The sequence below is a fragment of the Eulemur rufifrons genome, chromosome 17, assembly GCF_041146395.1.
Source record: "Eulemur rufifrons isolate Redbay chromosome 17, OSU_ERuf_1, whole genome shotgun sequence".
NCBI classification, from domain to species: Eukaryota; Metazoa; Chordata; class Mammalia; order Primates; family Lemuridae; genus Eulemur; species Eulemur rufifrons.
The window spans coordinates 36047239-36066279 of NC_090999.1; the positions used below are offsets into that span (position 1 = coordinate 36047239).

At 37.0% G+C, this 19041-nt stretch overlaps 2 protein-coding genes across 4 annotated transcripts in view; one reads left to right on the forward strand and one right to left on the reverse strand.

Annotated features, from left to right (window-relative positions):
- The first annotated feature begins 4904 nt into the window (after nt 1-4904).
- SETD9 (SET domain containing 9) lies at nt 4905-11273 on the forward strand. The gene is made up of 6 exons (XM_069492300.1): nt 4905-5050; nt 6510-6877; nt 7984-8107; nt 8370-8485; nt 9424-9529; nt 10751-11273. The coding sequence occupies exons 1-6, from the start codon at nt 4953-4955 to the stop codon at nt 10836-10838; spliced, it is 900 nt and encodes a 299-aa protein (XP_069348401.1). The 5' UTR covers nt 4905-4952; the 3' UTR covers nt 10839-11273.
- Nucleotides 11274-13295: 2022 nt separating this feature from the next.
- The window catches only part of MIER3 (MIER family member 3), a 31714-nt gene continuing 25968 nt past the window's right edge, over nt 13296-19041 (reverse strand). For all 3 annotated transcript variants that reach the window (XM_069491955.1, XM_069491954.1, XM_069491953.1), the window contains exons 11-13: nt 17606-17733; nt 17380-17522; nt 13296-17269 (exon numbers count right to left, since the gene is read on the reverse strand). In XM_069491955.1, coding sequence (XP_069348056.1) covers nt 16812-17269; nt 17380-17522; nt 17606-17733 — 729 coding nt within the window. In that variant the 3' untranslated portion in view covers nt 13296-16811. The remainder of the gene's footprint in view (nt 17270-17379; nt 17523-17605; nt 17734-19041) is intronic.

Genomic DNA, 19041 nt, shown 5'->3' on the forward strand with positions numbered 1-19041 from the left:
TGTTCTTCACATACTACTCAAAGTGATCTTACAAAGTGTTCTTATCACCCCTCTGCTCAAACCCTCCAATGGCTTCCCATCACACTAAGAATTCCAACTCCCAGGGATTTGGAGCCTCCCTTTCTCCCTGACTTCACCTTTCCCTAACTTAGCATGTTCCAGCCACACTGACCTTTTCCTTGCTTGAGCATGTCAAGCTCCTCCTCACCTCAGTGCCTTTGCACTTCCTATTTAGAGATTCTCCCTGTGGATCTTCCCAAGTTTGGTGCTTTCTTGTCATTTTGGTCTCAGTCATTCATGCCATCATCCTATCCAAAGTTGCTACCCCTATTCCCACTCCAGGTGACCCATATAAAGACACTGGGGTCCCAGCAGGAGGCAGATGACACACACAAATTAGGATAATTTGAGAAGAATTGTATAAAGGCATGGACAGGGTAAAGGTAAACCACAAGAAAATGGTACAAAACTGTGGAGCTAACTGAGTGCTGTTGCCACCCCTAGGCCTAAAAGAAACCCAGAAAGAGCCAGAAGGCTAAATGAAAAGAACCTTTGGTCAGGATACAGCCAGGACACAGAGACCCACACCTCCCTCTCCTCCTTCCCTGCAGTTTCCTGCCAACAGTCCCCACTGATCTAAGCAGGAGAGCAAGGGACCCTGATGCTGTGCAAATTGGTCAGTCCTCCAGGGTATGGACAGTGGCTCTGGAGGGGCTCCATAATATATCCAGCCCACTCTCTTCTCAGTGCCCTGCCTCATTTTCTTCAGGGCATTAATCACTGTCTGACATTATTTATGTGTTTACTTAGTATCTAAGCATTTATCTTACTTAGAGCCTAGGTCATAGTAGAAACCCAATAAATTATTGAAAGATCGAGTTACGTCTCATTTTGAACTCCAGAAGTTACAATCCATCCAGGAACACATGCCCTATTTGTGGATTTTCAGGACATTGATGTTAAAGATCATTTTTCCTACATGATATTTTTGTGGTTTATAGCACAAATGGGCTTTAAATGGAAAAATACAGCACACATATTCTTTGCCTCAACTGGGCAGAATATTTACGGAAACTGGAAACAACAGGAAATAGAAAAAAGGAGTCAGAAGAAGACGGTAGTTTTGGACAGCAACACATCTCCACGCCTACCAATGCTAACCTTTTGCTTGCTATATATAATATATTATAAAATTGTCTGTCAATCTGTTGTGGCTCATTCATTTGTATTTAAAATTTTATATAAATCATGAAAGACATAGATGATCTAAGGACACTATCAACCACCATGACCTAATTAATATTTATAGAACACTAAACCAAACAATTACAGAATATGGTATGTTCACCAAGACAGAGCATATGCTGGGACACAAAATAAGTCAATACATTTAAAAGAATGGAAATTATACATGTTTTCTGACCACAACAGAATTAAATTAAAAACCAATTACACTATGATATCTAGAAATCCAAAATATTTGGAAATTAAAAACACACTTCTAAATAATCCATCGATAAAAAAAGAAATCACAAAGAAAATTTTAAAATATTTTGTACGGAGAGATAATGAAAATACAATGTATCAAAATTTCAGGGATTTGGCTAAAGTAATGCTTGGAAGGAAATTTATAACTTAGATGCTTCTATTAGATAAGAAGAAAAGACTAAAATCAGTGATGTAATATTCTACTTTAAGAAACTAGCAAAATAAACCCACAGTGAGTAGAAAATATAAAATAATAAAGAACAAAATCAACAGAATAGAAAATAAACAGAGAAAATTAAGTCAAAAGAGCTGTTTCTCTGAAGATTGACAAACCCCCCAATGACGCTGATGAAGAACAAAAGAGAACATCATCAAAATCAAGAACAAAAGTAGATCATCACTATAGATCACACAGACATTAAAAGGATAGTAAGACAATATTTTTTAACAGCTTTATACTGAGAAATTTGACAATTTAGACAAAAGAACAAATTTCATGAAAAATATAATTTACCAAACTAGACATAAGATTAAACAGAAATTTTCAACAGCCCCATATCTTTAAAAGAATCTGACAATGTATCATTATAATTCACTATATTAACAGAACAGAGAGAAACTATATGGTCATCTCAACAAATAGCAGAGAAAAGCATTTGATATTCACCATTCAGTTAAAATTTAAGATAAGCAAAAATTCTTGGAAAGTAAAAAATAGAAGAGAACTTCTTAAAACACCATAAAGTATATCTACCAGAAAATTACAGTAAATATTAAACTTGAAGGTGAAACCGTAAAAATGGGAGAACGAAGAGTATTTATACAAACTAATGTGGGTAGTTCTCCAAGATATATATTTGAGTAAATGAAAGAAGTTTTGGATGTTTGTAGTATTTTAAAAACGCTCACACAAATACTACTATTTTATAGAACATACACAGGTGTGTAAATGCATAGAAATAAGACTGGCAGAAAACACATCAGTCTGATAACTTCTGAGAAGAGGTTAGGACCAGGATTAGCAGAGGTATTTACAGGGTAAAGGGTTTGGTTAAAGGAGACTTAGCCTTATCTACCATGTTTCTATTAATATTTGTTATAAGAAGAATGTTGTTTTCATGAATTACTTAGCTAACCAAAACTTAATTTTAATACCACAAATATAAAAGCACTGGAAAAATATACAAAAACTGCTTTTGTTTTTTTTGGATAAATACATTACCATAGATAAAAATTCAACTAGTTCTTTTTGGTTCCTTGTAAGTTTGGAGACTATAAAAGCACTTTCTTTGTATGCCATTTATTAACACATCCTGGAACCAAATTGACTCCATTTAGCAAGTCAGGTAAATCTGGATTATGCCAAGTTACCAAACACAGAGTCTGAGGGAAAGACCTCTAGAGTTTGCAAACATTCTATATGATATTAGAGTGAAATAAAGAGAGACGTTGCAGATACTCTTTTTTCCCTTTATTTCTTTCGGAATAGAGCAAATTAATCCTGAGGCCACTGGCATTTGCCTGAATTTTCACTAGATCTGAGCTGTTCAATTTTGACTTTAGGTTAGGATTCATTTTCACTCTCAGGCAAAGAATAGGAAGTCAACATTCCAGCCTGAGGAAATGACACTACCACATTTATCTCCTAATAAATACTTAGTGATTTGAAGATGGTTACAGTATTCTTGTAGTTTGCCCCATGAAAACTGAGCTCTGTCCAAACCTGTCGCATGCACGTGTGTGTGTGTGTGTGTGTGTGTGTGTGTTGGGGAAGGGCAGTTGTGAAAATCCTTTCAAATTTTACCTATAGAGGGACTACTACCCACCTCATTTTATGAGGCCAGCATTACCCTAAATACCAAAACCAGGTAAAGACATTACAAGAAAACTACAGAACAATAGTTCTCACGAACAAGATGCAAAACTTTTAAACAAAACTTTACCAAATTAAATCCAAAAATATATTAAAAGGATAATATTTAATACATCATGACCATGCTATAGTGACAGAAAACAGATCAGTGGTTGCTTGGGGATGAGGGGCAGTGGCTGGATGGAGGGATTACAGGAGGTTGTAAGAAAACTTTTGGGGGTGATGAATATGTTCACTATCTTGATTGTGATAGTTTCACAATATGTATGTCAAAAACTTATCAAACTGTTCATTTTAAAAATGTGCAGTTTATTATATGCCAACTGTACCTCAATAAAACTGTTTTTAAAAACACATTTTGCCAGCAGGGTGCGGCGGCTCATGCCTGTGATCCTAGCTTTCTGGGAGGCCGAGGCGGGAGGATAGCTGCAGCTCAGGGGTTCGACACCAGCCTGAGCACAGTGAGACCCCCTGGGTCTACCCTAGAAACACGAAATACAAAAAAAGACAAAAAAAGAAAAAAAAAACCTACAAAACCACAAAACCCAGCCGGGCGTTGTGGTGTGCCTGTAGTCCCAGCTACCCGGGAGGCTGAGGCAGAAGGATCACTCACAGCCCAGGACCTGGAGCTTGCGGTGACCTACAATCACTGCACTCTACCCAGGACACCGAGGGACACTCTGTCTCAACAAAAACAAACAAGGAAACTGATGGAGCATCTACTTGAAACCGACCCCCCCTCCCAGCTTCATTTAAAACAAACAAACAAACACATTTTGCCTATGTAGTCTTGCCTTTGAGTGTTTGGGAGAATAAAGAGAAAAACTGGAGTGAAAACTGGGAGGGCATCTCGCTATGCCGCCGAGGCTGGAGTGCAGTGACCTGATCATAGCTCACTATAACCTCGAACTCCTGGGCTCAAGCGATCCCCTGGCCTCGGTCTCCCAAAATGCTGGGATTACAGGCGTGAGCCACCGTGCTCCCCCCCGTTTTTAAATATTAAGTATATACATTCGCCAAAGTCCCAAATCGGTAACTTTTGGGAACATGGGTTCAGTCTGGCAGAAGGGCTTGATGTCTAAGGGTAGGAGTGAAACTCTTGTTCCCGAAGAGTCAGGCTGCTGAGAGGCAAGGGAGAAGAGAACGTCGAGGAAGAGAGCGAGAGCTGAGCAGAGACGGAGGATGGAACACAGAGCGCAGCCGGCACAAGGGGGAAGGCCGGGGAAGGCTTGAGGAAGAATCTCGGTGGTCAATTCCTAGGCTGCGTTCCTCGAGGGCATGATGCCCTCTGAAGCCCTGCGACCCTCTGCGCACAACCAAGGCTAGTCTGAGTGTGCGCGCGCGAAAATACTCAAACCACACGAGAAAGAACAAGTGAAAACGGCGGCCTCCTTCCAGGTCTACACGCCTCTGGCTCAGCGGGCTGGGGTCAAAAAAGGGGAAGGACGGGAGCCCGGCGCTGCCAGGCATTCTAAGGGCGGAAACCGAGGAGGGCGGGACAACGCGGACCCGCTCCACCCGGGCCGGGGCGGGCCCGAGACCGCGACCCGCCTCTCCCGTGCCGACCTCGTCACGGCCCCGCGGGGCAGCCATGCCGCGCCGCCTGCTGCGGGGCCTGTGGCAGCGATGGCGCCGTTACAAGTACCGCTTCGTCCCCTGGATCGCGCTGAACCTAAGCCACAACCCGAGGTGAGAAGGAGGGGCGGCCGCACCAAGGGTACCTTCTGTCAGGTCCCAGACGCCACCACGGCCGCGAAACCGCGGAGACACCTGCGGGCGGGTGTGCCCTGAAGCGGCCGAGGGGCCTGAGGAGGCGGGCCCTGGGTGGGCGGGGTCTGAGGCCGCGTCCGGGTTTGAGGTTGGCGGGCTAGCGGCGGGTGGGGCCGCGGTGGGCGGGGCCAGCGGCGGGTCCGGCGGCGGTCGGCCAAGTGCCTGAAGCGGGCGCGGACCTTGGGTGGGCGGGGCCTGCGGCCTCTCCCAGTGTGCTTCGCGCTGTTAGGCCTGCAAGGTCGGGTTTGCAGGCGGTTCGTGGCGCTTGTTCCTCTTAGGGCTCCGAACTTGCTGGGGCTCCTGTATCTGCGCAAAAATGGAAACCTTAAAAAAAAAAGACTACTCTTACCTCGTGATAGTGCGTGGCCTTTTCTCCGCCGAGACATAGTTAGGAGCTTGAACTTCCTCCGAAAAGTCAAAGCAAGGTTTATTTTCACAGCTCCATACAAATAATTTACGTGGTGAAAGCAACCCAGCTCGGCTGTGAGGATACCTTGGAGTAGCTAAGCATAAAACGGGCAAAGAGCGACTAAAAGCACGTCGAGTTTTGAGTACGCTAGCTGAGTAGGTCGCCCTGGACAGTGACCCTGCCGGCATTATTAAGGGTATGCTAGTGATCTACAAGGACTCAACACAGTGCTTACCACATAGGCAGACTAGGCCTCATGGAAGAGCAGTTAACGAAAAATTGGGAAGCCCAAGAGATTTCCCGAAGTTTCATACGAAGGAGACATAAATGCAGGTGCATCGTTACTATAGAAGTGTGAGGTGGAAATTGCACCCCTTTTGCTCAAGAGTAAAAATAATGCAATTAGTACAATTGGAAATTATGTACTAAAGTTGTAGAAATAAGTGATGCAGTCATTAAAGAAGATGGTACTCCTGGAGAGAATGTGACTAAGTATATGCTAAATTTGTCTTTGAAACTACATGCCTGTAAAGAAAGCCATTGAATATGAGGGTTCTCATTATGTGATAACACTCAAGTAAGTGGTGGTTGGGTGTAGTGGAGGAGAGAGCTGAGCTACATACAGTTCTGCTTCTGGCTCTCCCACTTGCTGGCTTTTGGACCTTGGGAAGTTCCCTAACACCTCCAAACCTGTTTCCTTGTCTGCAAAAATGGGATAATCAAAAGACCCAAAAGCATTTGGTACAAAATGGGCCTTTCATAAATTCTGACTGCTTGTATGGGTAGTGTTGGGAGTTAGGTAACTAGAGCTACCCCAAACAATTATTTTCTGAACTTCTTGAGCTTTATGTTTTGCAAACACAGCAGAATAATCTTACAGTTCATTAAGGCCAGTAACCCAGAAAGCATGAAGATAGTGTGGCTCTTACCGGTTGAAAGGTAGTGAATAGAAACTTTTCCCATTTTCAGGACCCTCCGATATGTTCCAGAGGAATCTAAAGACAAAGTTATCTCAGATGAAGATGTCCTAGGAACATTACTGAAAGTTTTCCAGGCTCTATTTTTAAATGATTTTGATAAACAATCAGAAATCTTGACTATGCTTCCAGAACCTGTTAAATCAAAATATCAAGACCTTCTGGCATTTGAACATCAAAGGGTGACACTGCTTGAAAACAGACATCAACAACAAAATATCTTAAAACCAGAAGAAATTCTTTATAAGACATTGGGTTTCAGTGTTGCTCGAGCAACTAGCTCTTTGATTTCTGCTGGAAAAGGTGTCTTCGTTACTAAAGGATTGGTACCAAAAGGCGCAGTTGTATCTATGTATCCTGGTAACAGCATGATTAGTACTTTGCCAAGTTTCTTGCATACTGATTAATATAAGCTCAACAAAATACCTAGCCCTGTAATATTTAAAGGGTTGAATTTGAAACTCAGGTTTCCATAGATTTTTAAAGTTCTAATTTGGGAATGAACTGTTTGTAAATTATGTATTAGAAAGTATCATGGAGTATTTGTTGGAATAAATGCACTTTTCTTTTAAGGAAATCTTTCTAGCCAATGTTTAGAACATTGTATAGTCCACTTGTACAAATTACTTAGAAAGCACTAGAGAATAAGCCACTTTGGCTTAGTTGATGACTAAAGATAAAAATGGTATGGGTCAAAACATAAAAGATAAGAGTTTAAATCCATAAATCACTGAATAAAGGTCTTTCTGCCATTTCTACACTAGTAAAGCAACTTCTTTGCAAAAAAAAGATCATTGACTAGCATGCGCAATAGAATGTTATTTGTTAAACTTACATTATTTGGTATAGTGGAAAGTGTATATGTGAATATTTGAGTCAGGTAGACCATGTTTTTAAAAAATAATTCTGCTATTTTCTAATTTTACGTCCCTAAGCAAGAAAGTCTTGAGTTTCCTGCTATACAACTAACCTAACTCTATAAAGATTAAATAGATCAAGCCAACCAAATCAATTAATACTAAAATAAATTTAATAGATTAACATGCGTGGCACATAGGAAGCACCTGGTAAATATTAATTTTCTCCTTTCCTCCTTTGCCAGAAAAAGGAGAAACATCCTGAATGTCAGACTCATCTGTGCCCATATATGTCTATATTATTAAATTATTAGCAAAATACATTTTTAAAAGACTCTTTAGGTGTCAAATCATACTTTACTTAAAAATATATATATGACTTTGTAAAAATGAACCTAAAATGTGGTATTCATTTTATCATTAACCAAGATAGTTATATTTTATTCTGCTGTGTGGACAAGTTGGTTCTATGCTTGCTATTGGATATTCACTCTTTAAAGGGGAAAAGTAACTACAGAGAATGTGATTATGTTTCAGAGAAAGGTTCTTACCACAGTGTTTATGATTTTTCCATGTTGCTATAATATGTCTTATCTTGTGATATATTAGGTACAGTATATCAGAAGTATGAGCCAATCTTTTTCCAGTCCATTGGAAATCCATTTATTTTTAGATGCCTGGATGGGGTACTTATTGATGGAAATGACAAAGGAATATCAAAAGTTGTGTACAGGTAAGTGATGCCCATGTTCAAATTTAAGTGTAGGAGACACAACCACACTTACAACAATGATTATGACCAATAGCATTTGTGCTTTAAATAAAAATCTATTTAGATAACTTCTATGTAACAACTGTTGTCCTGTTGATTAGACAAGTTTTTTTTTTTTAAGAGAAATTGTACTTGTTTAATTCTAAGGTAAATTTTGTATTTTTGAATTCTATTTTAAGATACAGAACAATAACCCCTTAACTAATGCTTTCACCTGTTTCAGATCTTGCAATGGGAGGGACCAACTTGGCCCTTTAAAAATGAGTGATAGTACATGGCTAACATCAGAAATTCATAATCCCCTGGCTGTAGGACAGTATGTCAACAATTGTTCCAATGGTAAGTAAGCATCATGGAGCTGTGAGATGCGCTATAACAATGGTTAATTCTACTCCTTTGCCACATGACTGAGCACCAGAGGCAGTTGAGTGTAACATCTCAGGTATTCAAAGTCCTTAATTAAGCAACTATAACTTTTGGAGGGAAGATACGAGAGAGAGAGAGAATTTGGGGAAATAATGATACACATTACATGGAATTCTTTAAGTTACTGTTTTTGTTCTGATTTTTCAGTGAGTATAGGCAATTGATAACTGCCCTTTTGATCATTATTATTTTAGCATTTTTTAAATAACGTTTTAGTTAATTTAGAGATTATTTTGTCAGTGCCTCAATATAGCCTTATAGATTAATCGCTACACTGGTATCCTCTTTCTATCGCTAAGTTGGTGAGTCACTTACCTTCTTTAGGATTTGACTTTCCCATAAGTGAAAGTTTGATCATTTGGCTACATTTAGCATAGGCTTTGTTGTTAGGGAGATGTGAACTCCAAGCCTGACTCTTTTATTTAACCTGTAACCTTTTTGAGCCTCTATTTCTTGGTATATCAAAAGTAAACAATAAAACATACAGATTATTATATATGTTTATATATAATATATAATTTATAAAATATATTTATATATATTATATATGTTTATATAATATAAATGTGTTTATTGTTATATGTAAATGTTTTATTTACTTTTTATTGTTTTACATATTATTTGTTATTTATTATATATATAAAAATATATATAAATATATAAAAACTAACAGCTTCATTCCCAATGACCCATTTAAAAAAAAAATCTAACAATGCCTAGAACATAGTAGTAATTATTTTGAGCATGTTCCAATAATTTAGAAAACCATATGTTAAGTGTCATAATTCAATACTGTTTTCCATGACCTTGTATCATGGTTCTTTTTCTAAAAATTTTGTGCTTGTTCCTAGACAGAGCAGCTAATGTCTGTTATCAGGAATTTGATGTGCCTGAGGTTTTCCCTATAGAGCTGAAGCAATATCTTCCAAACATTGCCTATAGCTATGACAAACAAAGGTTAGTCTTCTAAAAGAGCATTTCCTATCTTATGTGGTACTTAAAAAAATACTTTCTAAGAAAAAGCTATATAGAATTTGGGGCAGGATATTTTTATTGAAAAATTATAAGTAACTTAGATTTTTTTATGTTCATAACACCTTAATGTGTTAATGTAGGCTTATTTGAAATTTAAAATTTTCCTTTAACTTAGCTTATTCTGCTTATTATTACCCATTATTGTTCTATGTAATACTTTAGAAATATTGACCTTAAAGTTTTTTTCTTTTGATTCTGTTGTTTTTCCTACCCATAAAATCTTCAAATACATTTTTACTTTAATCATTTAAAGTATCATGTTCTCTACCTCACAAGAAAGAGGCCAAATTACACTATTTCTTTTGCCCATTTCACTATTTGGTTCCGAAACCTAATAGTGAAAAAAAGGACTATATTCAGAAAACACATATTTTAATGTAACATTTATTTTCTGCTTATTAAGTGGAAAGTCTACTGAGAATACTCAAATAACAATTTTTAATAAAAGTAATTCTGGAGAGCTGAGTTCTTTGTTAACAATGCTATAGGAATATATAATCTTTATATCATTTCACTGAGTTGCTAGCACACATTTTATATAGGACCTATTAAATTATCCTTTTAAGATGAATGATTTTTAAAACTTGGACTATTCATTATACTTAAAATTTGATAACTTTTGTGTCTCTACATGTATGTGTTAGAACAATTAGGTTGTTTTAGCCATACACTCTGGGCTATAATGTCATTAGAACTTCAAAGGTGTACATATAACAGTGTCTTATTGTGTCCAGAAAAAGTATTTTTTTAAATTCCAACTAATTTTAAGTAATGTTTCCAGTTTTTAGAATACAAGATACAAATTAATAAAAGAATGTTAAACCATAATGTCATTTTAAAATCCTTTTTGTGATATCAGTTTCAGGGGCCTAAACATAAAAACAGAGTTTTCCGAAGAGGTAGTCAGTTGTATAAACTGACTGTATATTGATTTGTGGTCTTTTTAATGATATGGACATTCTCTAGAGTACTGCATCAGGGATAAGAACTATTTCCTCACTGAAATCAAATGTATAAATTAAAATGTGAGGAACCTGAGTAGAGAGAAAGTTACATCTATACAACCCATACTGGTTATATTAAAAATCTGAGCTTTTATCTGTCACTATTCTTACCTTTTTATATTTTTCTTTTTGTTTTCAGCCCGCTTCGATGTGTCGTTCTTGTCGCACTTAGGGACATCAACCAAGGAGAAGAGTTTTTTTCAAACTACTACACAATTGTCAGCTAACTCCGAATTAGAAATTAGATTTTCTACTCAGTTATCTAAATGTTTTTTATTAATCAGTTCTCTGAGTTCCACCTGTAGAACAAATATTTTGAGACCTAATTGGAGTAGGAATTTTTTGTTTTTGTTGACATTATATTTATGTTCCAATTTCATGATAAAAGCTATTTGCTTCATTACAATTTCAAATTTGTAATGTAATTCAAATTTTAATTGGGCTTCACCTAAATACACAATAGCTTATTAAATTAAAACCTACTACTTGAACTTATAATTTCAATTTTTCTTTTGTTTATTTTGTACAGCTCTGTGGTGGTTTGTAAAATTTTAGCCAAGCACCAGTAATTTTTGTAGTACTGTTGATGTCTACAAACTTATGTAAATACTTTATTTTTATAGAATCAAGTAAAAAATATCTATTGTGTTGCTATGAGTAAATTGGTGTATGTATGTACAATTTAAAGGTTGTTCTAGCTAGATAAGAGCAAAATGTGAGCTCCTTATACTATTTACTCTTTGAACATTTCCATACCAAAAAAGGTTTTAAAAAAAGGGCAAGAGATTGTTTTCATGTGGGAAGATAGTTAAAAGATAGTGTCAATGGGAGGAATACCTGTTCCCCATGTCTCAGGTTTTATGTGAAGGGCTTCCATTTGTAATGCTCGTAGCCTCTCTCTCTCCCCACTGGAGGAAGTGACTTTCTGAGAGTATGTTTGGAGAACTAGGCACCAATGGCCCACACCCTTCTAGTTCCTTCTCTGTAGACTCTGCCTGCCAGCAGAAAGAATGTGTCCTGGGCAGTTCTCTGCCTTATGCAGGGAGCAGCCTGTAGCCAGCCCAGCCAGTGCCAGAATGAGTCTACTTCAGAGGTGGAGTATTAACAAGCCAACCTGGCCAAAACTCTGAAGCCATCTTCCCCAGAATTTTATTAGCAATAGTTACTTTGATCTCCATAGACCTGACTCCTGCTCCAATTCTCAGTTCTAAACTTGGATAGGAAGGAGGGTGTTATTTACTGGGCCCCTGAAATCTTCATGGAACCTGTATAACCAGATTCTGACCACCTTCACTGCTGTACCACCAGCTTTACTCCCCTAGTTTATTACAATTTCAATAGCCTCCTAATTGTCTTTGCTCTTTGTCTTTCCTGCCCTGCTTACAGAATACATCACCAAGAGTGATTCTTTTAAAGTCAGATCTTGACATGCCCCTGCTCAAAATCCTCCTTCTGTCCTGGAGCAAATGAAGTCCTTCACATACGTGATCTAGCTGCTCTTTACTTCAGATCTGCTCTCCTGGCTCTCACCTTGCTCTTTCCATCCCAGCCACACCTGCCCCCTGGCCATTCCCTGAACCTGCCAGGCACGTTCCCACCTCAGGGCTTCTGCACTTGTTTCTTCTGCCTGCAAAGATCTTCCCCCAGATGGCCACATAGCTTGTTCTCCCCTTTCCTGTCACCTTCTCAGAGAGGAGCCTTGCCTAATCACCCTATTGAAGTTGCAATCCCTGGCTGCCACCCCAGTACTCTCCTTTCCACTTCTGTATTTTTCTCTGTAGCACTTATCACCAGCAGGCTCAAAAAGCACACTATTGATGGAAATTATGGTCAAAATGACTTCTAGTATCCTAGAAGTCACTGGAGATTATTGTGCTTCCACAAGGCTTCTCCCCCGCTCAAAGCCTGAAGTAGTGTGTAGTTCCTACGGGGCACCTGGCTGCTGCCTTGGCTGTATTCAAATACTGTGCTTGTCCCCCCTCTGGAGGTGCTTCTGTGCATGTGTCCACCACACAAGCCCTCCACACTGAGGCCCTTTGGTGTCTGAGAATGAAGGAATATGGTTTTAGACAAGTAACCAAAAGCAGAGGAGTAAAAGTTTTTGCTTTCATTCTAGCCCCTTCTTGGCTTTGTACAATATTTGGGTATTATGTGCAGTCTGATCACTGCATCTTAAGAATGGAACTAGATAAAAGTTCTGGTCACAGAAAATGAAATACAGGGACAAACCTGTGAAATTAGGCTAACGCAAGATCTTTAGCTTGAAATGATGAAGGTTTAGGAAAAATGCGACTAGGTAGGTTCAATGAAACTATGAATAGTGTAGATAAGGAAGACTAGTTGACCATAATTTGTCAAATAATACTTGATCAAATTTCAGATATCATGTTTTCCTAAAAGACCCAGTTGCTTAGAACAGTGTTTGAAACATAACATTCAACAAATGCTTCCTGAATTAAACTGAAAGTATAATCCTTAAGATGGTTAGAATTTTATTATAGATGGAAAACTACTATAGAGGATTTAAAGAAAACTTATCTACCACCTTTATTACTTACCTATGTCTTAGTTACTGCATGTAAAACCAATTTAACAGGGGTGTAATATTAGCTATTTGGTATAGCTTAACATTCATTAAATAAAAAATCTATTTTTGGCAAATACTCACACAAACCAAGAAAAAAAAAGATTTCCAGATTTTTATTTCTGGAACTGTACACCAGGTATTAAAGTACAACAAATACAAAATAATGCTCAAAAAAATCAGTGTTTATGTACAAATATTAAAATCAATGCAACAATAGCAACTTCCTCTTGAACATCTGATACTAAAACTTGTTCTGATTGTCACTAATTTATCTCAGACTCACAGGGTACTTATTTCAAACTGGGACAATTGGAATCACTGGTCATCTAAGAGGAATAGTATCTACCATATTTAATAATAAAACTAATAGTTTCCTCCTTTTAGTGAAAAAATTAGGAACTTTTTAAAAAACATAGTAATGTCAATATTTTTATAAATTATTTCAATTCCCATTTGTAGACAATGTGCTTTGAAACTCTGGGCAAACAATCTCCTTGGTGGTCAGGTTTATTTGTTAGTTTACATTCAAAGTTGAAATACTCACTAGAGACTTTGGTTAAATTAAATAGTATCACTATGCTCTATCAGATCTGGCGTTCTCAAATATTTATGACCCTCGATTTTAAAAATTAAAAAGGAAACAATTGCACAATTCTTTGACCTAATTGTACAGATTTTAGTATTATTTAAAACAGTATTCTACATCCTTCAAGTAAATTCAGCAGTTGACCATGACAAGAGGAAAACTAAACATTTAAAAAGTTAGTGTAAAAAAGATGAAGTACAACTAACAAAAGTAAAAGTATTGCTATAATCACAGCACCAGTTACACTTCTAAATGAATCCACTGTCCTCTTCAAATTCCCTGTACATTAAAGATATATCAGCCAACACTGCAACTGCTCACCATGAATTTTTGGTTTGTTCATACAAAAATAATGCGGCAAAGGAAAAAAAAACAAAGAATTTATCACAGTTTGTTATAAGAATTGTGCTTAACACTTGATAAAAAAGGCATTATTTCTTCATATGATTATAAATCAGTTTTCATGCTTTCAAACGCAATTCTTTTAATAAACAGTAACAAATTCTGTTAAGATGTTTAAACGGAGAGAAAAAACAGTAAATTCAGCTTTTAAAAGAAAATTCAATAAATAGCTATTTTACATGGATAAAGTCATAGTGGTACAATTTATGAATGTCACATCAAGCATGCACAAAAATGGTATTATACATGGCAGAAGTAGTCAGAAAATATTGAATTAGATCTAAAAAGATATGAAGAATTTACACTTATGTACAAAAATCTTGCAAATTATTGCCTCATTTTAACAAGGAATTAAAAGTAAACGTTACCAGCTAGTTAGCACTCTCTAAGAGGCTAAAATCAGATTGGCATTTAAAAATCTATTAAACTAGCTGGAATTTATTTTTCTCTCATACCATTTTCTGGATTTTGGTCAAAAATCTTTATTTAAATAACTAAAGTGTCCATTCAACTTGCTGATAATCAAAACTTTAGATAAGAAACACTGTTTCCATCTTATATCAAGATCCCAGCAATGCATAGATAAACTGAATATATTACTGCATCAGCTACTGAGAATGGGCATGTTCATTTAAGTGCAACTGGTATTAGCATTCAGTCATCTTTGTGTAAATTATTTATACAGACCAGCCACTGTAAACCCAGAGTGAAAATTAAAGTTATAACAATGGAACATTATGGCCAGTATCTTACTAAATTATAGAAAGTGTACTGATTTTTAATAAAAGAAATAAGGTTCAAAGTTTAGCACAACCAACACAGCAATAAGAAGCTGACAACCTTGGATAAAAATACCGGAAAGCAACACAGAGCCCAGGCTACCCATTATTTACTGTGTGCATACAGGAATGCTAGACTTCAGATGTATAAATTAGAGACTGATTTTAAGTTATTAACTACTTTTGTCCACTGTGCTAAACTAAATTTTATAGTAAATGTGCTACTGCGTAAACACTTCAAAGCAATCTTCATTAAAATGCTGCAAAGAAAAAATACACATCATCCAAAACTAAGGATGTCATTGCAGTTCACAGTTTGTATAATAAATACCCTCCCTTTCGATCACTAATCACTACGTCCTATCTACTCATCAGCACAACCTTGAAGCAACTTACACTTACAAATATTAGCAATGTAGCCAAACATTTATGTTTTTTGCAAAGCAACGCAACTAGTAAAAATCAAAAATTTTAATTAAGATGGTGCCAAAAAAAAAGGAATTTTGTATTTTAACTGTACTATAAAAGCAAAGCTTATTACATCCTAATACTGTATTACATATTGTTTGATTCACCTTATAACTTAAAGAAGCATGTCTATAGAGCAAAAATGGCCAAAGTTTATGACAATGGCTTCCCATTCACGATGTTTAGAATAAAAACAAAACTGAGATACAACTAAATGTTTATCACTTTTTAAAACTTAAAGTGGTAACGTACCATTCTATTTCGGATAGGAACTCACATTTTTCTTGACAAGTGTTCAAGCTAAACAAAAAAGCTTAAATATACTTCAAGGTTCTACTGCATTATGTATAAAATCTAGAGGTCCCTCTAAATATTAACACTTTGAACTGCAGTGCTACGAACAACTTAAGAGGTGTCCCAAAATGTAAACCATTGAGTGGCAACATCCTAGGCTTTGTCGACTGTGTTTCTGCAAGTCAACTGCCTCAGGATAAACTAAATTATCAATAACCGGTATATGATTTTTAAGATTACAATCTTGACAATGGTGGACAAAACCCCATCTGAATACCACATCTTCAAATACCAAATTTTTAGCCAATAAATGAAGTTACACAGAAATCTCCTGCGAGTAAAATGGCCAATTCTGTGTAAGGTAGCCCTGGTCTAGAATTTTGAAGCAGGATCCAAGCAAGTGTCTTCATAATTTGCACACAGTTCCTCGTGCTGGCTTCCATAAAGATGGACTTGCTGTTTTGTAAACTGAAGTGCTCTAGTTGAATAACATGAGAGAAGTTTCCATTTTAAAAAAATCCTTGCATGTTTGTGCAGTTTAAAGAAACCTACCCCTGCTTTTATTAATTAAGAAAATAAAACCAAAAAAATGCTACATTGAGCAGGGATCGGGATCGGTACCTGTAAACATTGTTATTCCACTGCATCCGTTACGGCAAAAGGAATTTACATGAAAAGAAGCCACACCATTCAGTTCAGAACATCTGTGCTGGTTTTGAGCTGGTGGCCTCTGTCTACAGGTTTTAAAATTGGGAGTGAGGGCAGTGGGGAACAGAAAAGAATAGAAAAAGAAGGGAGTGGGGAAGAGGTATTGGGGGATGAGGAAGAGAGAAGCAGAGCTTAAAGCTGCACCACAGAGTTCAATCTTAGTTCCCAACTCTGCTGATCATAGTTCATTTCCACATTTATGGATTGAAAAATGAAAATACTCTTGATAAATCAAGATATAGTTCTATACATACTGACATCACTGATGTCATAGTGAAAAAGGTTCAAACTTCCAGTGAAAGACTATGCAAACCTGATAGCTCCCCTCAAGTTTACTGGTACTGAACACACACTGTTTCTGCGCTCCTTCCCTGTGTCACTCAGAGTGAAGGGCGGTGTGCTGATGCAGAGCGTGGGCACTGATGAAACCATTGGTCTCGTTGGCAGACAGACTGCCAAAGTCAGCCACAGAAACAGCCATTTTGGCACTGGTGATGTGATGTGTGTGATTTTCAAAGTCCACACCCAGATTATTTACAGAAACCTCATTCATAAAGGATTCAGGAACGGCAATGCCCATTTTCAATCTTTTTGCTGGTCGTTCTGACTCTTCACTGCACATGTTCATAGGATTTAGCTCCGAGGGATAAAATCCAGTCTCAAATAAATTAAAACAGTCACTTTCCCCATTGCTGGGCAGGGTGAGTAACTCTTCTGTTACAACAGGCACATGATTTACTTGTCCACGGGGTGTGTTGCCCAGTGGAGGAAAGCTATCATCCAAACAATTCACATCCGTGGGGTTGCAGACAGTTGCTACACTGTTGGTCAAAGCTAAAAAGAAACAGAAAATGGTTTAATCAAGTGGTCCTGTAATTTGAAGCAAAGAGGACGCAATTTTCCAACAAACTATACTAAAGAACCCAAAAAGATTTTCATTTTACCTGTCAAGTCACTGGCAGTGAAAGAGTTGAGAATATTCAGCTGTTGATCAGGAATAGGCTCGGGCCGGTTAGAAGTTAAGGCTGAAGTATTTACCGTCCCACCCAAAGCTTCTGTTTCATCTACCAAACGATCCATATAGTCCCTGAAAAATACACCCCAATAATTTTATGACTGCATATCATGATTAAAAACAAAAGTCACTGAAGTCAAGCCCATGGTACTTACGTAACTCCAGGGTGATGGTTATATCGTTTCTTTCCAAATTTTGTCTGTTGAGCAAAGTAATCATAACGTTCAGATTTCTTCCACATATAGTAGAATGCTACACATTCAGCAACTGTTCTAGTTCTCACCTAACAAGAAAAGTTGAATTTTAAAAATAAAACAAAGTCATCCCATTTTTGAAGCAATTTTTCCCCTTACAACACTGTAACTTCAATCCATGGGTCTTATTTTCTATCCTCCCAGTTATGAAATTCCAAACACTTTTATTAGTGAAATGTCTTTACTTTTAATAATGAGGCCATTTTCAAAAGCCCAAAGTTGTTTTTAGAAAAATTAGAATGTATTAGTTTATAAAAAAAGTACGCATCCAGAAATTCTCTAACACATTTACTAAAAATCCTTAAACATTGGCACATTCTTTACTTCTCTTCATTGAACTCTCACTGTGATTCTGACTATAGTGACGGATTCTTAATTTTGGATTAACCAACCCCTGAGGGGTCCATGAATGGATTTCATTGGGATCTATTAATTCCCAAAATTATATGCAGGTACACTTTTCTGGGGAGAAGGAATGCAGCCTCATCAGATTATCAAAGGGTTCTATTATCCAAAAAAGATTAAGAACCCTTGGCAAAAGAATCAATAATCTATAGCATCTGGAATTTAAGATTATTTGCTGGCTAAAGGTAGGACTTTTTTCCTCCAACATGTGTTTGGTTCTCATCTCCAATAGACTTTGGTAATAACAACAACAATAAAATTTGAGTCTCACCAACTTGGCTCCACACTCAAACTAGGGCTCCTCTAACCACATACAGCCACAGACATGAGTTCAGATGCATTAACAAAATTCTTTATCCTTATCCAATAAACACTTTCTCCGCTGCTTAATCAGTACCCAATAAAAAAGCTTCTGTATCTCTATCCCAAATTCTTGAGCAAGTTGTGATATAATATCATTAATATAGGGACAAGCTTTTTAAACAAAGAAATACAGTATACCTTTTCAATAAACATCATTAAATATAAGTCTTCACAGAGAATGCAGGCTTCCTGGGGCCACAGACCTTTTCTGTCTTATTCAATGATATATTTCTAGTGCCTAAAACAATGTCTGGTAAGTAGAGTGGAAGGACATAATTGTTTTTGGAATGAATGGAGTAAATTTCATAAGTCATTACAAAACTGACGGTTTTATTTTTATTTAAAAAGACAACCCAGACTTCTTTAAAAATGTTTTATCTATTCATCTCATCTTTGAAAAAACATTAGGTTTTCATATGTACAGAAAGTAAGAAATTTTAAACATCATACTGGAAGGTCTAGCAATTGCAGTAAGACAAGAAGAAATAAAAGGTATACGGATTGGGAAGGAAGATATAAAACTGTCTCAGTTTGCAGATGACGTTATCGTCTATGTAGAAAATCCCAAA

What these genes read in the sequence shown, in the direction of transcription:
- SETD9 (XM_069492300.1), top strand. Translation starts at nt 4,953, where the DNA reads ATGCCGCGCCGCCTGCTGCGGGGCCTGTGGCAGCGATGGCGCCGTTAC. An exon ending in AACCTAAGCCACAACCCGAG is followed by an intron (nt 5,051 to 6,509) that starts GTGAGAAGGAGG and finishes TCCCATTTTCAG; the next exon opens with GACCCTCCGATATGTTCCAG. An exon ending in TGTCAACAATTGTTCCAATG is followed by an intron (nt 8,486 to 9,423) that starts GTAAGTAAGCAT and finishes GCTTGTTCCTAG; the next exon opens with ACAGAGCAGCTAATGTCTGT.